A 13310-nucleotide genomic window follows, 5' to 3' on the forward strand; every position below is an offset into this window, starting at 1 on the left:
CACCCTGGACAAGTCACCAGTTCATCACAGGGCTGAACATATTGAGGACTTGCAGCTGACGTCACTGGTCATGTGATTGTTGTTTACACCGCCATATTGGTAGGCACGCTATCCGGATCCAGAAAGTCAGAACTGTTGCTTTATATCGTGTTTTTCTTTAGACTTGTGTTTGCGTGTTTTGTTATTTGTGAGTATGTCTGCTTGTGATAAAGGCACCATAGATGAGTTTCAATGTTTACTAAAAACAGTGATGCGCACGTAACTCGGAGGCAAAAACACAAGTACCAGCTCCACCCGGCTCACATCAGCCGCGTACACCTTCAGGCTCTGCCCCGGAACTCGAGAACGAGCCGATATGTTAGCTCTAAAACGGACCATTAACTGTCTCTGTCCAAAAGCCGATCCCATCTTCTCTTTCCCGGCCGCATAATTTGACTTGACCACATCGGGAAGGCTGTCCCATAGTAGAAAAGCAGACTTGCACAGACGGGTGGGGAGTATTGTCACCAGCTCCCCGCTGAACTCACCGGTATCGCCCACTGTAGCTCCGACTGCCACTTCCAGCTGAGGAAACTCTGGCTGCCATCGCTGGCAAAGGGAGCAGGCAGATCCACAATCACTCTCTCTCTATAGCAGGGGTGTCAAACTCATTTCAGTTCAGGGGCCACATATAGCCTAATATGATCTGAAGTGGGCCGAACCAGTAAAATAATATAAATAATAGGATAAAAACTTATAAAGTAAACTCCAAAGTATTCTCTGTTTCTGAGTAAACAAAAAGGTCAAATTCCATAATGAAAATGTTTACATCCACAAACTGTACTCGAACATAACATGAACAAATATGAACAACCTGAAAATTCTAAAGAAAAATAAGTGCAATTTTAACAATATTCAGCCTCAGTTTATCATTTACACATGTACATTATAACTTACAGATCACAGTGGCTCTACAAATGCACCAAACATTTAATAACAGGTAGGATATTATTAAAATTCCACATACTTCTCTGAAGACCCCATCGGGTTGTTCATATATGCTCTGGTTGTTCACATTTTTTGTTAAAGGACTAGTCTATATGTAAACATTTTTGTGTATTTGACTTTTTTTTTTTTTTTTACACTAAAACAAAGAGGAAAATTTGTGTTTTTCATTATTTATAGGTTATTATGATAGTATTTTACTGGTTCTGACCCACTTGAGGTTGAATAGACCTACTAAGATTTTTACATCCTTGATTGTTAATAAATTCAGTATAATTTTTGCATTTCACAAATTCATCCCACGGGCCAGATTGGACCCTTCGGTGGGCCAGTTTTGGCCCCTGGGCCACATGTTTGACACCTGTGCTCTATAGGGTGATAGGCCAGGGGAAGCCCTCCTGGTAGGTTTAAAGGGGTCTTCATTACCATACCACATGATGACAATTCTTTTTTTCCACGCCACTAAGCGCAACAGGCACGCAGGCTAACTATACTGAGAAGCTACGCTAACTGCGGTAATAACTATAAACAGCTGTCGGCAGAACAGAACCACCGCTGCCACCAATGGAACCGAGCGGTCTTTCTGCCAAACTTATACTTGATGAAAGCTAAGTAATAAACGGCACACAGGAGTTTAGCAGGTCCATCATTTCACAAGCTACGAACTCGGCATGACTTCCGCCTCCAAGACTTAATGTATGCATACTTCACATGAAACTCATCTATTGCAACCAACCGCAACACATGTGGTTACCATGATCACACTGTTTAAAGCTTTACGTTATCGTAGATCTACACAGGAGAAAGATAAATATCCCCAACAATGGGCAATTGTACGATCCAAGGAAAGCTTGCCTACCAATATGACGTTGTAAACAGAAAACCACGTGATCATGTGACGTATGTGAAAAATCTCAATAGAGACAAACAATCACTCTCACATTCACACCTATGGGCAATTTCGATTAACCCATTAACCTATCAGTGCATGTCTTTGGATGGTAGGAGGAAACTGGAATACCCGGACAGAACCCACGCAGACACAGGGAGAACATGCAAACTCCACACAGAAAGGTCCCACCCCTGTTGACTGGTGTTGGAATCAAACCCAGGACCTTCTTGATGTGAGGCACGAGTGCTAACCACTGCACCACCTCCTGAACATCTACATGTTCAGTGACCCATCTGGAAATTAAATGTTTTTAGGCCTTTGTAATAATCTGAAGTCACTATCTATGGTGCTTCATTGTGACTAACACTTAAAAACCATTAGAAGCAGGTCATTAGAAAAACTACAGATAAAATTATGGGATTAAAATAAAATACCAAGAATCCATTCCTGCATACTGTTCGTTTATTATAAGCATTTTTACAGTAAGCCATCCAAAAAGAGTCAAGTGCTGTTTTCAGTTGAAAATGGCCATTTGAGTGTTTACAACTCTAAATCTATGTCACTCTTCAACCATAGAAGTAACTTTTCTCTGTAGAAACAACATTTGTACAGTTTTTACCACTCTGTAATTTAACCAATCGAAGCAGTGATACATGTATATACATAAAAACACTCTGTGATTGAAATTAGAGCAATACAATCCCACTTTATCTGCTTGTTTTCCTCTCAAATCTAAGATATAAATACATATACATGTGAGACCTAGCAAACAGCTTGAAAATAAATTGTTCTAGAAGGAACAGAGAAAATATTCCAATACAAAAATTGAAATAAAGTAAAAATATTTGATGTTTGAGCTTTCTGTTTCATTTTACACAAATAATTTAACAGACTCTCACATCAGTACATATGAGTACATTTCAGTGAAGAAATTTAAAGCAGTTCGGACATTAAACATGTGCAATTTAACTGATCAGAATCATATCATATAGTGTTACATAGCAATAAATAATAAATCATAGACATTGAGATGCAGAGATCATTCTTCAGTTCATTCATGTGTCACTACAGTAAAATAAGTGGAATGGGATTATGAACTCCCCAACATGACAAGAAACTCAGAAATACATAATACAGGGTTATTCAAAAAGAATTAATTCATTCCATTACACAATATTTTAACAAGGAAAAACAATAGAAAACTCCAGCCAAGTCACAAGTATTCTACTCACAATCAACTTTTATTTCCTGTCTTCCAAGTGTTCAATGTGTCCACCACCTGCAGCATGGACAACATCAATGTGATAAGAGAATTCCTCCCAGACGTGTATCAGCATATCATGATCCACTGAGTTGATCGCTGTTGTTACTCGATGTTTAAGGTCCTCGAGGTTAGTGGGTAGCGGTGGAACATAAATGCGATCTTTTATGTGTCCCCACAAGAAAAAAAAAAATCACACACAGTGAAGTCTCGGGATCTCATGAGCCAAGCACAAACAGCAAGGTCTTGGACCCCCTTCCAACCAATCCATCGCTGGGGCACGTTTTCATTTAAAAAAGCCCAAACTTAGAAAACTCCTCTTTCAAATGGTCACAGACTCATTCCATGACAACACTTGAGAATTGAAGCAATCCGTCATGAAATCGGTTGATCCTTTTTTGAATAACCCTGTAGTAATCCTGCTACTATTTTGAAATCATCTCCATCCACAATAGCGTTTTGGCAAAGTTTCTGAAATAATCTCTGAACATTCTACCACGCCTAAAATGCATGACGAGGACAGTTGATCGTGCTCGTGGACACAGGACTTGAAGTACATTGGTCGAATGCCCTGGTTACTTCCAGAAAGGAGGGCACAACAAATCAGGGGAACACATGAAATGATTGATAAGACCCAATCAGGTGAGAGAAAGCTGGCATCTGTGTCATTGTACGTCCGTCCACAATGGGCTCCAAACTGAAACAGGCTCAACAGTGTTTCCAAAAGTCTCTGTTTTCAACAGGTTAAAACACTGGATACTCAGTGTCAACGTAGCCAAAAAGTTGGGATGTAATCAGTATATGCCGCATTTCCACTATGTGGAATCGGCTCGAATCAACTTGACTTGACTCGACTCAGAAACCAGGTACTATTCCTGGAGACTGTTTCCATTACAGGATACTACAGACTTTACAGTACCTGGACGTCATAGTGATGCGGCGCGTTACTTCCGTGTCGTCTGCTCAGGGAGTCGCTGATAAACTTGCTTGTTACGTGTTGTCTCGTCAAACTCATGCTGAATTTTTACGTCTGCCACCAAAGACTGAATCTCCTGACTGAATGGTGTAGTTTTGCGGGCTGTCATCATGAGGATTAACCTACCGCTGTATTTACTGTCAACTTCTGCATCTGTTTTTTTGTAAAATGGCAGGTCACAGAGACAACCCTGTGCCCAATCAGTGGTCTGCAGTGTTTACACGTCACATTTTAGTATCTGGTCCCCAGTCTTGGTACCTCGGCGGAGGTGATACCAAAATACTAGTACCGGGTACCAGATTCCAGGTCCTTTTTTTAATAGAAACGCAAAAAGGCTGAGTCGAGTCGAGCCGAGCCGGTACCACGTAGTGGAAATGCAGCAATAGCTTGCAGTCCTGTAGAGTGTTTTCAGTTGCTGTGTGAAACAGGTCTATCAGTGTCCCAGACCTGCTGTTGTGGCACTTAGTACATGGGCAGTGTGAACATGGTGGTTGTGTCAACGTAACCAGTTGTTGCCCGTATTGGTTCTTCCTGGCCAGGTATGGTGGCAGAGTGCATGGAGTCTATATGCTTCTGTGTTGTGGCAAAGGAGGAGGAAGTGTAGCAACTCTCTGATACTCCATTTGCCTCCATCTCATCACCCATCCTCGCCTTCACTCCGCTCTGGAGCAACAGCAAGTTATCACTGCCCACCCCTTTTACCTTACTGTAGTCTTCCCCCTGAAGCACATGAGGACATTCTTCATCACGGCCGCAGTTATCTGACTCCACCGGCTGGAGAATCACCATGTCCTCTTGGTTGACCTTTTGGACCTCGACATACTCAGTGGACTTGAAACCGGGCAACTGCAGAAGAGCTGGTACCTGCTTGTTGCCAGTGTATGAGATGTTAACGTCACTGTGGGCCTGGAGTTGCTGGCTGCCGTGTGTTTGGGGTTGGGGGAGATGTGATTGCTTGTTGCTTAAGTCAAACTCCCAGTAGTTTGGACCCAGAACCTCCTTGGTACTGGAACCTGGAGGAAACAGGGTATCGGAGAGGCAGTGCTGCTTGCTCAGTTCAAGAGAGGTTTTTTGGTCCAGTGGACTTGTTGTATACTGGGGTACTGTAGAAAAGACTGAAGGCCAGGTCTTCACCCTTCTACTGGAGACATCAGGAGTGGCTACGTCCTCCTGAGTGTAACTCAGTGCTTCCTCCTCCCAGCCTTTCTGTGACTCAATCGTCATTCCGCTGTCTTCACCACTGGCTCGTCTCTCTCTTTTTGCCTCTCCACACTTGTCCGTCAGCAGAGTGTGGCTGTCACAGCTGCCTCGGCCCGAATCGCTGTCACATGTGGAACTATCAGACTTGAGGCAACTGTCCTTGCTTTCCTCCAGGATGAGCTCCTGCTCCTCAGACACATACACCTCGAGGTACTCCACCAGTAAGTCCTCGTAGTTGGATGATTTCGTTGGGGGGAAATTAGGAACCATCAATGCGCTTAAGATTTCATCAGACCTGCCGTTCTACACAAAGAAATGTAGAAAAAGTTACTAATACAAGCTTTTATCTGGCAGTGGTCCCAGTGTTGTATAAAACATTTATTTATTTATTGAACATCAAAACATTATGCATTGATTTGTTCTTTACCTTGAAAATCTGTTGATCAAATCCTTTAATTTTTGGACCAGGGACTGGTGGCAGAAGACAATGCTTCAAACTGCAAAAAAGGACCATGAAAGATATCAGCCAAGGAATCAGTGGGTGTTTCTGTCTCTTTCAAGTTTCATTAAAATGCCAGTTGTGTCTCCATGAACTAGTTTTGAGTAAATGAACTAAAATGGCCAGTGCCGATCAGATCAAATCGGATCTGTATTGGGACCATTTAGGCCTATTCCTACAGGAAATTCTTGTGCAGAGGTCTTTTACCTTAAAGCTGCAAATGACTTTCATCACCAATTTTTCATCAGATCTGTAAAACCTGAGTCATAGCCCAAGTATCGCAAATCCGTAAGTCTTTTCGTGATGACACACCTGAATGTCTTCCCTAACGGTGAACAATTTTGAAGTGTACTCCACCGTAAACCATCCATTTGTTTACAAACAGAGCCGGTAGGTCACTCGGGCATTTTCAGAAACTTGTCACAACGTACATTGTGGGAAGCGGAGCTCCATGCAGCTGCAGTAGCAAGAGGCAATGAAGCCGTTTCCATGTTTGTTGCCACCGTAGCCATGCGGACCAAGTGACCTACTAGCTCTGTTTGTAAACAAATGGATGGTTTACGGTGAAGTACACCTCAAAATTGTTCACCGTGAAGGAAGACATTTAGGTGCGTAATCATGAAAAGACTTACAGATTTGTGATACTTAGGCTATGACTCGGGTTTTACACATCTGATGAAAAATTGCTGACAAAAGTTATACGCAGCTTTAAAGTAGAAAGGACAAATTACACAAAGGCACTAAAATCTGATAAAAACCATGAGTTTTTATGGTCTCTGAGGGCTGCAGTTTGCCAGCTGTAAAGGTGACGCAATTTTGCATTAAGTAAACATGTCATCCTATGCAATGATGAAACTAGGTGATCAGTTTCTACCAGTTTCCAGACATTGGTGTTCCATGCCCTACACAAATAGACTACAAGAGAGTACTGTTTTTGAGGATAAACTTAAGGCTCTTGTTTCGATTAGATTAGTTTATGATGAAAAAGTACAGACGTTCATTTGTGTGTATTGTGTTTCTTGTACCTGTGGCTGTTCATGTGTACGATCCACAGGAGGATAATGAGAGTGAAGGAAGAGAATATCATAACAAGGATCCACAGTGACCGCTCCCGAAAAAAATCTGTAAAAAAAAAATTACATGAATGTTTTAACACACTATGCACCACGATACTGCTGAAGTATCCATTTAGAATATTTCATATTACTGTAACAATAGGATTTTAGAGGTTTGATGCATTATGACTTGAATTTCCCTCATCTATCTATCTATCTATCTATCTATCTATCTATCTATCTATCTATCTATCTATCTATCTATCTATCTATCTATCTATCTATCTATCTATCTATCTATCTATCTATCTATCTATCTATCTATCTATCTATCTATCTATCTATCTATCTATCTATACATCCATCTACTAACTGCTAACTGGTTATTACTTGCTGTGATAATAACTGTGCACTAATGGCAGATGTCTTACATTCAGGGACTTTGACGTATGTAGTGGAGCTCCATTCACTCCAGAAGCCGTGATCGGGTTTGCAGCGCACCTGTACAAGGTACGTGCTACCTGATCGTATGCTGAAGATGTTAAACATTTTCTGCTGGCCTGCATGATGCTCCTGGAAAAACAACAGACACAGAATGAATAAACAATAAATAACCAAAAACTTGACATTTTCAGAAAAAAATCTGAAATTTCCAGAGACAAAATGAACAGTCCTGACAAAATAATAATAATTTAATTTATATTTAGTTTACTGTTGGTATCTGGGATGTTGGTTTTCTTCTTTTTTGACGTAGAAGTGGACAGAGGTTGTGTTGCACATAAGAGGTAACTCCTTGAACTCATATTTAATTGGGTACTCATGGACATTTTGCTTTGACCATGACATTTGAAAGACATTTTAACCCTTAAAGACCCAGTGCTACTTTAATGGAAGGTCTAAAATAGTTTTTTCTCTATATTTAACTGTTCTTAATTGAGTGATCACCATTTGTTATAATATTATTCTCTGCATTTTGTGGTTTTTCAGTGAAAATCAGGTATTTTTCCTATAGTTCATTTACTGATCATGTAGATGTTCGTTAAAGCCCAGATTAAAATTGAGGAATGTTATCTCAGAAATACAGAAAACTCAAGAAAAAGTGACTTTTTCAGCAGATATCAATAACTGAACATAAAAATAAGTGTCTTCATCCATTGTCATTAATCAAACTCCATGGGTTTTATTGGCGAATAAATGTTGTAGAAGATGATAGTGTTTCCTCTGAACGTCCAAATGGGTCATATCTGATGACCATGAAACGATGGAAACCTGTATTTTACACCAATTATTTACATGTATTGATAGGATTAGTGGATCAACAGGTATTAAACAGTTTAGGTCAGTAGATGGTTCTGGTTGACAGTGTCTGTTTGGGTCTTTATGGGTTCATCAACTAACTCCCTGTTTTAAATTCTACCAGGACCATAGGACCATAGGGTCACATACCTCCCATTCCTCTTCCCCCTCCAGTTTGACTCGGAGCTCGTAGATGAGCGTGATCCAACCTGAGCGGATATCAGCCTTATGCGGCGACTCCCATGAAACCCGGAGGAAAGGCCAGCCTTTGTCTTCCATTACATTCACTGTCACATTCTCTGGAGTGTGAGGTTGAACTGAAAAGAAACAATAAGATCATGTAAACCAAAGGATAAAGTCTGTCTGTGAACGAACAAGAAAAAGTGTCGGCGAAAGACAAAACACAACTGTTCTCATCTGTAAATACTGTATGTATTTTGTATACTGAGTGAGTGAGTGAGTGAGTGAGTGAATGAATGAATGCCTCATATCGTATGAATGCAACACTGGATTTTCACCTCCGCTAAGGAGGCTATGTTTTCATTGGGGTTTGTCTGTTTGTTTGTTTGTTTTTCTGTTTGTCTATTTGTTTGTTTGTTTGTCTGTTTGTTTGTCTGTTTGCTTGTCTGTTTGTTTATCTGTCTGTTTGTTTGTTTGTCTGTTTGTTTGTTTGCTTGTCTGTCTGTTTGTTTATCTGTTTGTTTGTTTGTTTGCTTGTCTGTTTGTTTATCTGTCTGTTTGTTTATCTGTCTGTCTGTTTGTTTGTTTGTCTGTTTGTTTGTCTGTCTGTTTGTTTGTCTGTGTATCTGTCTGTCTGTTTGTTTTTCTGTCTGTTTCTTTGTTTGCTTGTCTGTTTGTTTGTTTGTGTATCTGTCTGTCTGCTTGTTTGTCTGTTTGTTTGTCTGTTTGTTTGTCTGTTTGTCTGTTAGCAAGATAACTCAAAAAGTTATGGATGGAATTTCATGAAATTTCCAGGAAATATTGATACTGGCACAAGGAACAAATGATAAAATGTTGGTGGTGATCGGGGGGGGGCTGATCTGCTTGGCAGAGGTCTGCGCTCTCAGAGTGCTTTTCTAGTTGAACTGTATGGTGTGACTGTTTTAAATCAGGGATGTCAAACTCATTTTAGTTCAGGGGCCAGATTCAGCTAAATTTGATCTGCAGTGGGCCAAACCAGTGAAATAATAACATAAAATATAAATAATGTCGACTTCAAACTTTTCTCTATGTTTTAGAGTGAAAAAAGTAAATTTACATTATGAAAAGGTTTACATCTACAAACTATCCTTTCAAAAGATGTGAATAACATGAACAAACTGAAACAATAAGTATAATTTTAACAATATTCTACCTCAGTTTATCATTTACACATGTACATTATAATGTACAGATCACAGTGGATCTACAAACACACAAAACATTTAATATCAGGCAGAATATTGTTAAAATTGTACTTACTTCCCTTAAGACATTTCAGGTTATTCACATTTTTTTTTCAAAATTATACTTTGTTTTACTGTAAATACATGAAAATATTTATATTTACAAAGAGAAACATTTGGAGTTGTCATTATTTATATGTTATTATGATAGTATTTTACTGCTCCTGCCCACTTGAGATTGAATTGGTCTGAATGTGGAACCTGAACTAAAAGGATTGTTAATATCTTAGTGTAATTTTTGCATTTCACAAATTCATCCCAAGGGCCAGACTTGATCCTTTGGCGAGCCGGATTTGACCCCCGGGCCAAATGTTTGACACCTGTGTTTTAAATGATGTGTATTTTATATTGTACTGCAATGTTGTGGAAGAGCCCAACTGGGGACTGGAGTTGAGAATTAACACTAGCTATAAACTCTATATGCATCACATCAGCTGCAGCTATGTTTGACTGCACTGTCCCTGTCAAAAAAAAAAAAAAAAAATATTTGATTAATCATGTAGTTGACAAATCATGCTGAGTTGTCCTGTTGTTTCAGGATGTGGTCATTCCCTAAGGACAGGTGTCTTAGGTGTGTTTACCAGTAAGCCAATGCACACCTCCAGTGGATGAACACCGACACTGCAGTGTTGACTGTTCACATGCTGGTGGAGTGTGTGTGACGGTACGGTCATGTTGTCTTCCCTCAGATGTATAGTTAAAAAATATGACAATAGAGAAGGAAGTGCATGACTGGACTGATAAACCAACCATATCAGTGACACTTTTAGACAAAAAAGATGAAACATTTTCAGACCAGAAGCCTCAGGGGATGATACTGTAAATGACACTATTTAAGCTAACGGTACATGTTCCATTTTCCATGAACAAAACAACATGCTTCTGGGTTTAGTAACATGACATAACATGTTCTGTATCTCATATCATATTTATATGTTGTTAGATAATAAGGTATTTTATTAATATTGACACGATGACAATAAAGGCTATTGTCATTGTCTATTCTATTCTATTCTATTCTATTCTATCTATTCTGTTCTCTTCTGTTCTCTTCTCTTCTCTTCTCTTCTATTCTACCTATTCTGTTCTCTTCTGTTCTCTTCTCTTCTGTTCTCTTCTCTTCTATTCTCTTCTCTTCTATCTATTCTGTTCTCTTCTATTCTCTTCTCTTCTATTCTATCTATTCTGTTCTCTTCTCTTCTGTTCTCTTCTCTTCTATTCTGTCTATTCTCTTCTTTTCTATTCTCTTCTATTCTCTTCTCTTCTATTCTATCTATTCTGTTCTGTTCTCTTCTATTCTGTCTATTCTGTTCTCTTCTCTTCTATTCTGTCTATTCTCTTCTCTTCTATTCTGTCTATTCTCTTCTTTTCTATTCTCTTCTATTCTCTTCTATTCTATCTATTCTGTTCTCTTCTATTCTCTTCTATTCTATCTATTCTGTTCTCTTCTATTCTCTTCTATTCTATCTATTCTCTTCTCTTCTCTTCTCTTCTCTTCTCTTCTCTTCTCTTCTATTCTATCTATTCTGTTCTCTTCTCTTCTATTCTATCTATTCTGTTCTCTTCTCTTCTATTCTATCTATTCTGTTCTCTTCTCTTCTATTCTATCTATTCTGTTCTCTTCTTCTATTCTATTCTATTCTATTCTATTCATAATTTGGATTTTCTGAAAGTTACTGAGAAAAATATTGAATCTCTCCATCAACATCCTGTAAATTACTTTCATATTTTGCGTGATCATAACCAACCTTTGTTCAACAAGATGATATTGATGATATAGATGTTTTTTTTTTTTAATGTTTTTTTTTTAATGCTGACCCATGGGGAGGATTGACAGCTGAGGGGGGAGGGTCAGTTCTCTCAGAGAGCATTATCCCTGGTATAACACAGTGTGCCACTAAGCAGCTGTGTGAGCGCATGTTAAAATACACTGCTTTAATCCTCAAGGGGAGAGTGTGTTTATAGCACCGTATAAAAGCACGAAAACAAGTACAACTAAAAGGAAGGACATATTCCCTCACCGATGTACGCTACATCTACATCTTCCGGGTCGGAGAAGTTACTGCCCAGAGCGTTGGTGGCCACCACGGTGATGTTGTAGTTGACCCAGACCGATGTGTCGTTCTTGTTAAAGAAGCACGAGTTCTCCCCCGCTGTGTGATAGTCAGGACACTCGTATATAGTATCAGAGCTGCAAGACAAGCAGAGGAACAGCATGTGATTATGTATGTGCACGGGAACTTCAGCTGCAATGTTACATTCCAGAAGAACAGCATGTATTTTTCATGCTGCATTTATGTCCTCCAGCAAGATGAGATTGAAATAAGGATGCACGACGAGCAGTTAACAGCGTTTATGATGTAAACGTAATAGTAACTGAAGTAGATATACAGGGTGGGGAAGCAAAATTTACAATGAACATTTAGTTGTTTTTTCTCAGCAGGCACTACGTCAATTGTTTTGAAACCAAACATATATTGATGTCATAATCATACCTAACACTATTATCCATACCTTTTCAGAAACTTTTGCCCATATGAGTAATCAGGAAAGCAAACGTCAAAGAGTGTGTGATTTGCTGAATGCACTCGTCACACCAAAGGAGATTTCAAAAATAGTTGGAGTGTCCATAAAGACTGTTTAGAATGGAAAGAAGAGAATGACTATGAGCAAAACTATTACGAGAAAGTCTGGAAGTGGAGGAAGCAACAAAAAACGTACCGAAGCTTTTATTAAAGCTCTCAAATCCAAAATCCTAAAGGATCCAACCAAATCCATGAGAAAAATGGCAATTGAACTTGAGGTAGACAACAAGACCGTTAGAAATGCAGTAAAATATGATTTGAAGTTAAAATCTTACACAAGAACACCAAAACACTTGTTGACAACAGCAACAAATCCAACTTTAGCAATTTTTGGGAATCATGTTCATGGCCGCCTTCTAGCCCAGATCTAAACCCTCTGGATTCTGCTATTTGGGGCGTTTTAGAACATGCTACCAATAGAACATCACACAGCAATGTTGACTTTCTTAAAGATACTATTAAAGAAGAATGGGAGAAGTTGTCACCTGAATATTTGAGGAACACTTGCGCAAGTTTCAGGAAGCGTGTGAAGGCAGTTATTGAGAAAGAAGGAGGACACATAGAATAAAAACATTTTCTATTATGTACATTTTCTTGTGGCAAATAAATTCTCATGACTTTCAATAAACTAATTGGTCATACACTGTCTTTCAATCCCTGCCTCAAAATATTGTAAATTTTGCTTCCCCACCCTGTAGAAATAGAAGTGATTCTTAGCTCAAATGAATTAAAGGGGTGACATTTTGCTTTTTTTTTTTTTTGAATGGAATTATGCATTTTTTTTTTAACTTAGTTTTTATTAGATTTTCTCTTTTTTCAGTACAATACAATGTATACATTCAAGTACAGTTCAATTCATTTCTTTTTCCTCTGCATAGCTGCAATTGTATTCTCACAAACCTCCACAAGCAACACAGGATGAAAATGAGAGAAAACAATAACAATTATAGCAAACAAATAATGTTCACTTCCAAAAGACTCCCACTTTTCATTTGCTTATAAAGGGAAAAATCCAGCATCCATCATTATTCTGGATGTTTCTTCTATCTACCATAAATTACCCAAACTAATATCCTTCCTTAAAAAGTGCCACTAAACATTTTGTTTGTAAAAGCAT

At 38.9% G+C, this 13310-nt stretch overlaps 1 protein-coding gene across 2 annotated transcripts in view; it reads right to left on the minus strand.

Annotated features, from left to right (window-relative positions):
• The window catches only part of prlra (prolactin receptor a), a 92446-nt gene that overhangs the window by 19439 nt on the left and 59697 nt on the right, over positions 1-13310 (minus strand). Inside the window, exons 4-10 of one of the 2 annotated variants that reach the window (XM_030149337.1) lie at positions 11630-11799; positions 8314-8480; positions 7299-7440; positions 6838-6934; positions 5741-5810; positions 4502-5616; positions 3565-3942 (exon numbers count right to left, since the gene is read on the minus strand). In XM_030149337.1, the coding sequence (XP_030005197.1) occupies positions 4576-5616; positions 5741-5810; positions 6838-6934; positions 7299-7440; positions 8314-8480; positions 11630-11799 (1687 nt within the window). In that variant the 3' untranslated portion in view covers positions 3565-3942; positions 4502-4575. Of the gene's footprint in view, positions 1-3564; positions 3943-4499; positions 5617-5740; positions 5811-6837; positions 6935-7298; positions 7441-8313; positions 8481-11629; positions 11800-13310 lie in introns of those variants that run through there. The other variant, XM_030149338.1, reaches the window with a different exon arrangement.

The sequence above is a fragment of the Sphaeramia orbicularis genome, chromosome 12 (assembly GCF_902148855.1).
Source record: "Sphaeramia orbicularis chromosome 12, fSphaOr1.1, whole genome shotgun sequence".
Classification (NCBI taxonomy): domain Eukaryota; kingdom Metazoa; phylum Chordata; class Actinopteri; order Kurtiformes; family Apogonidae; genus Sphaeramia; species Sphaeramia orbicularis.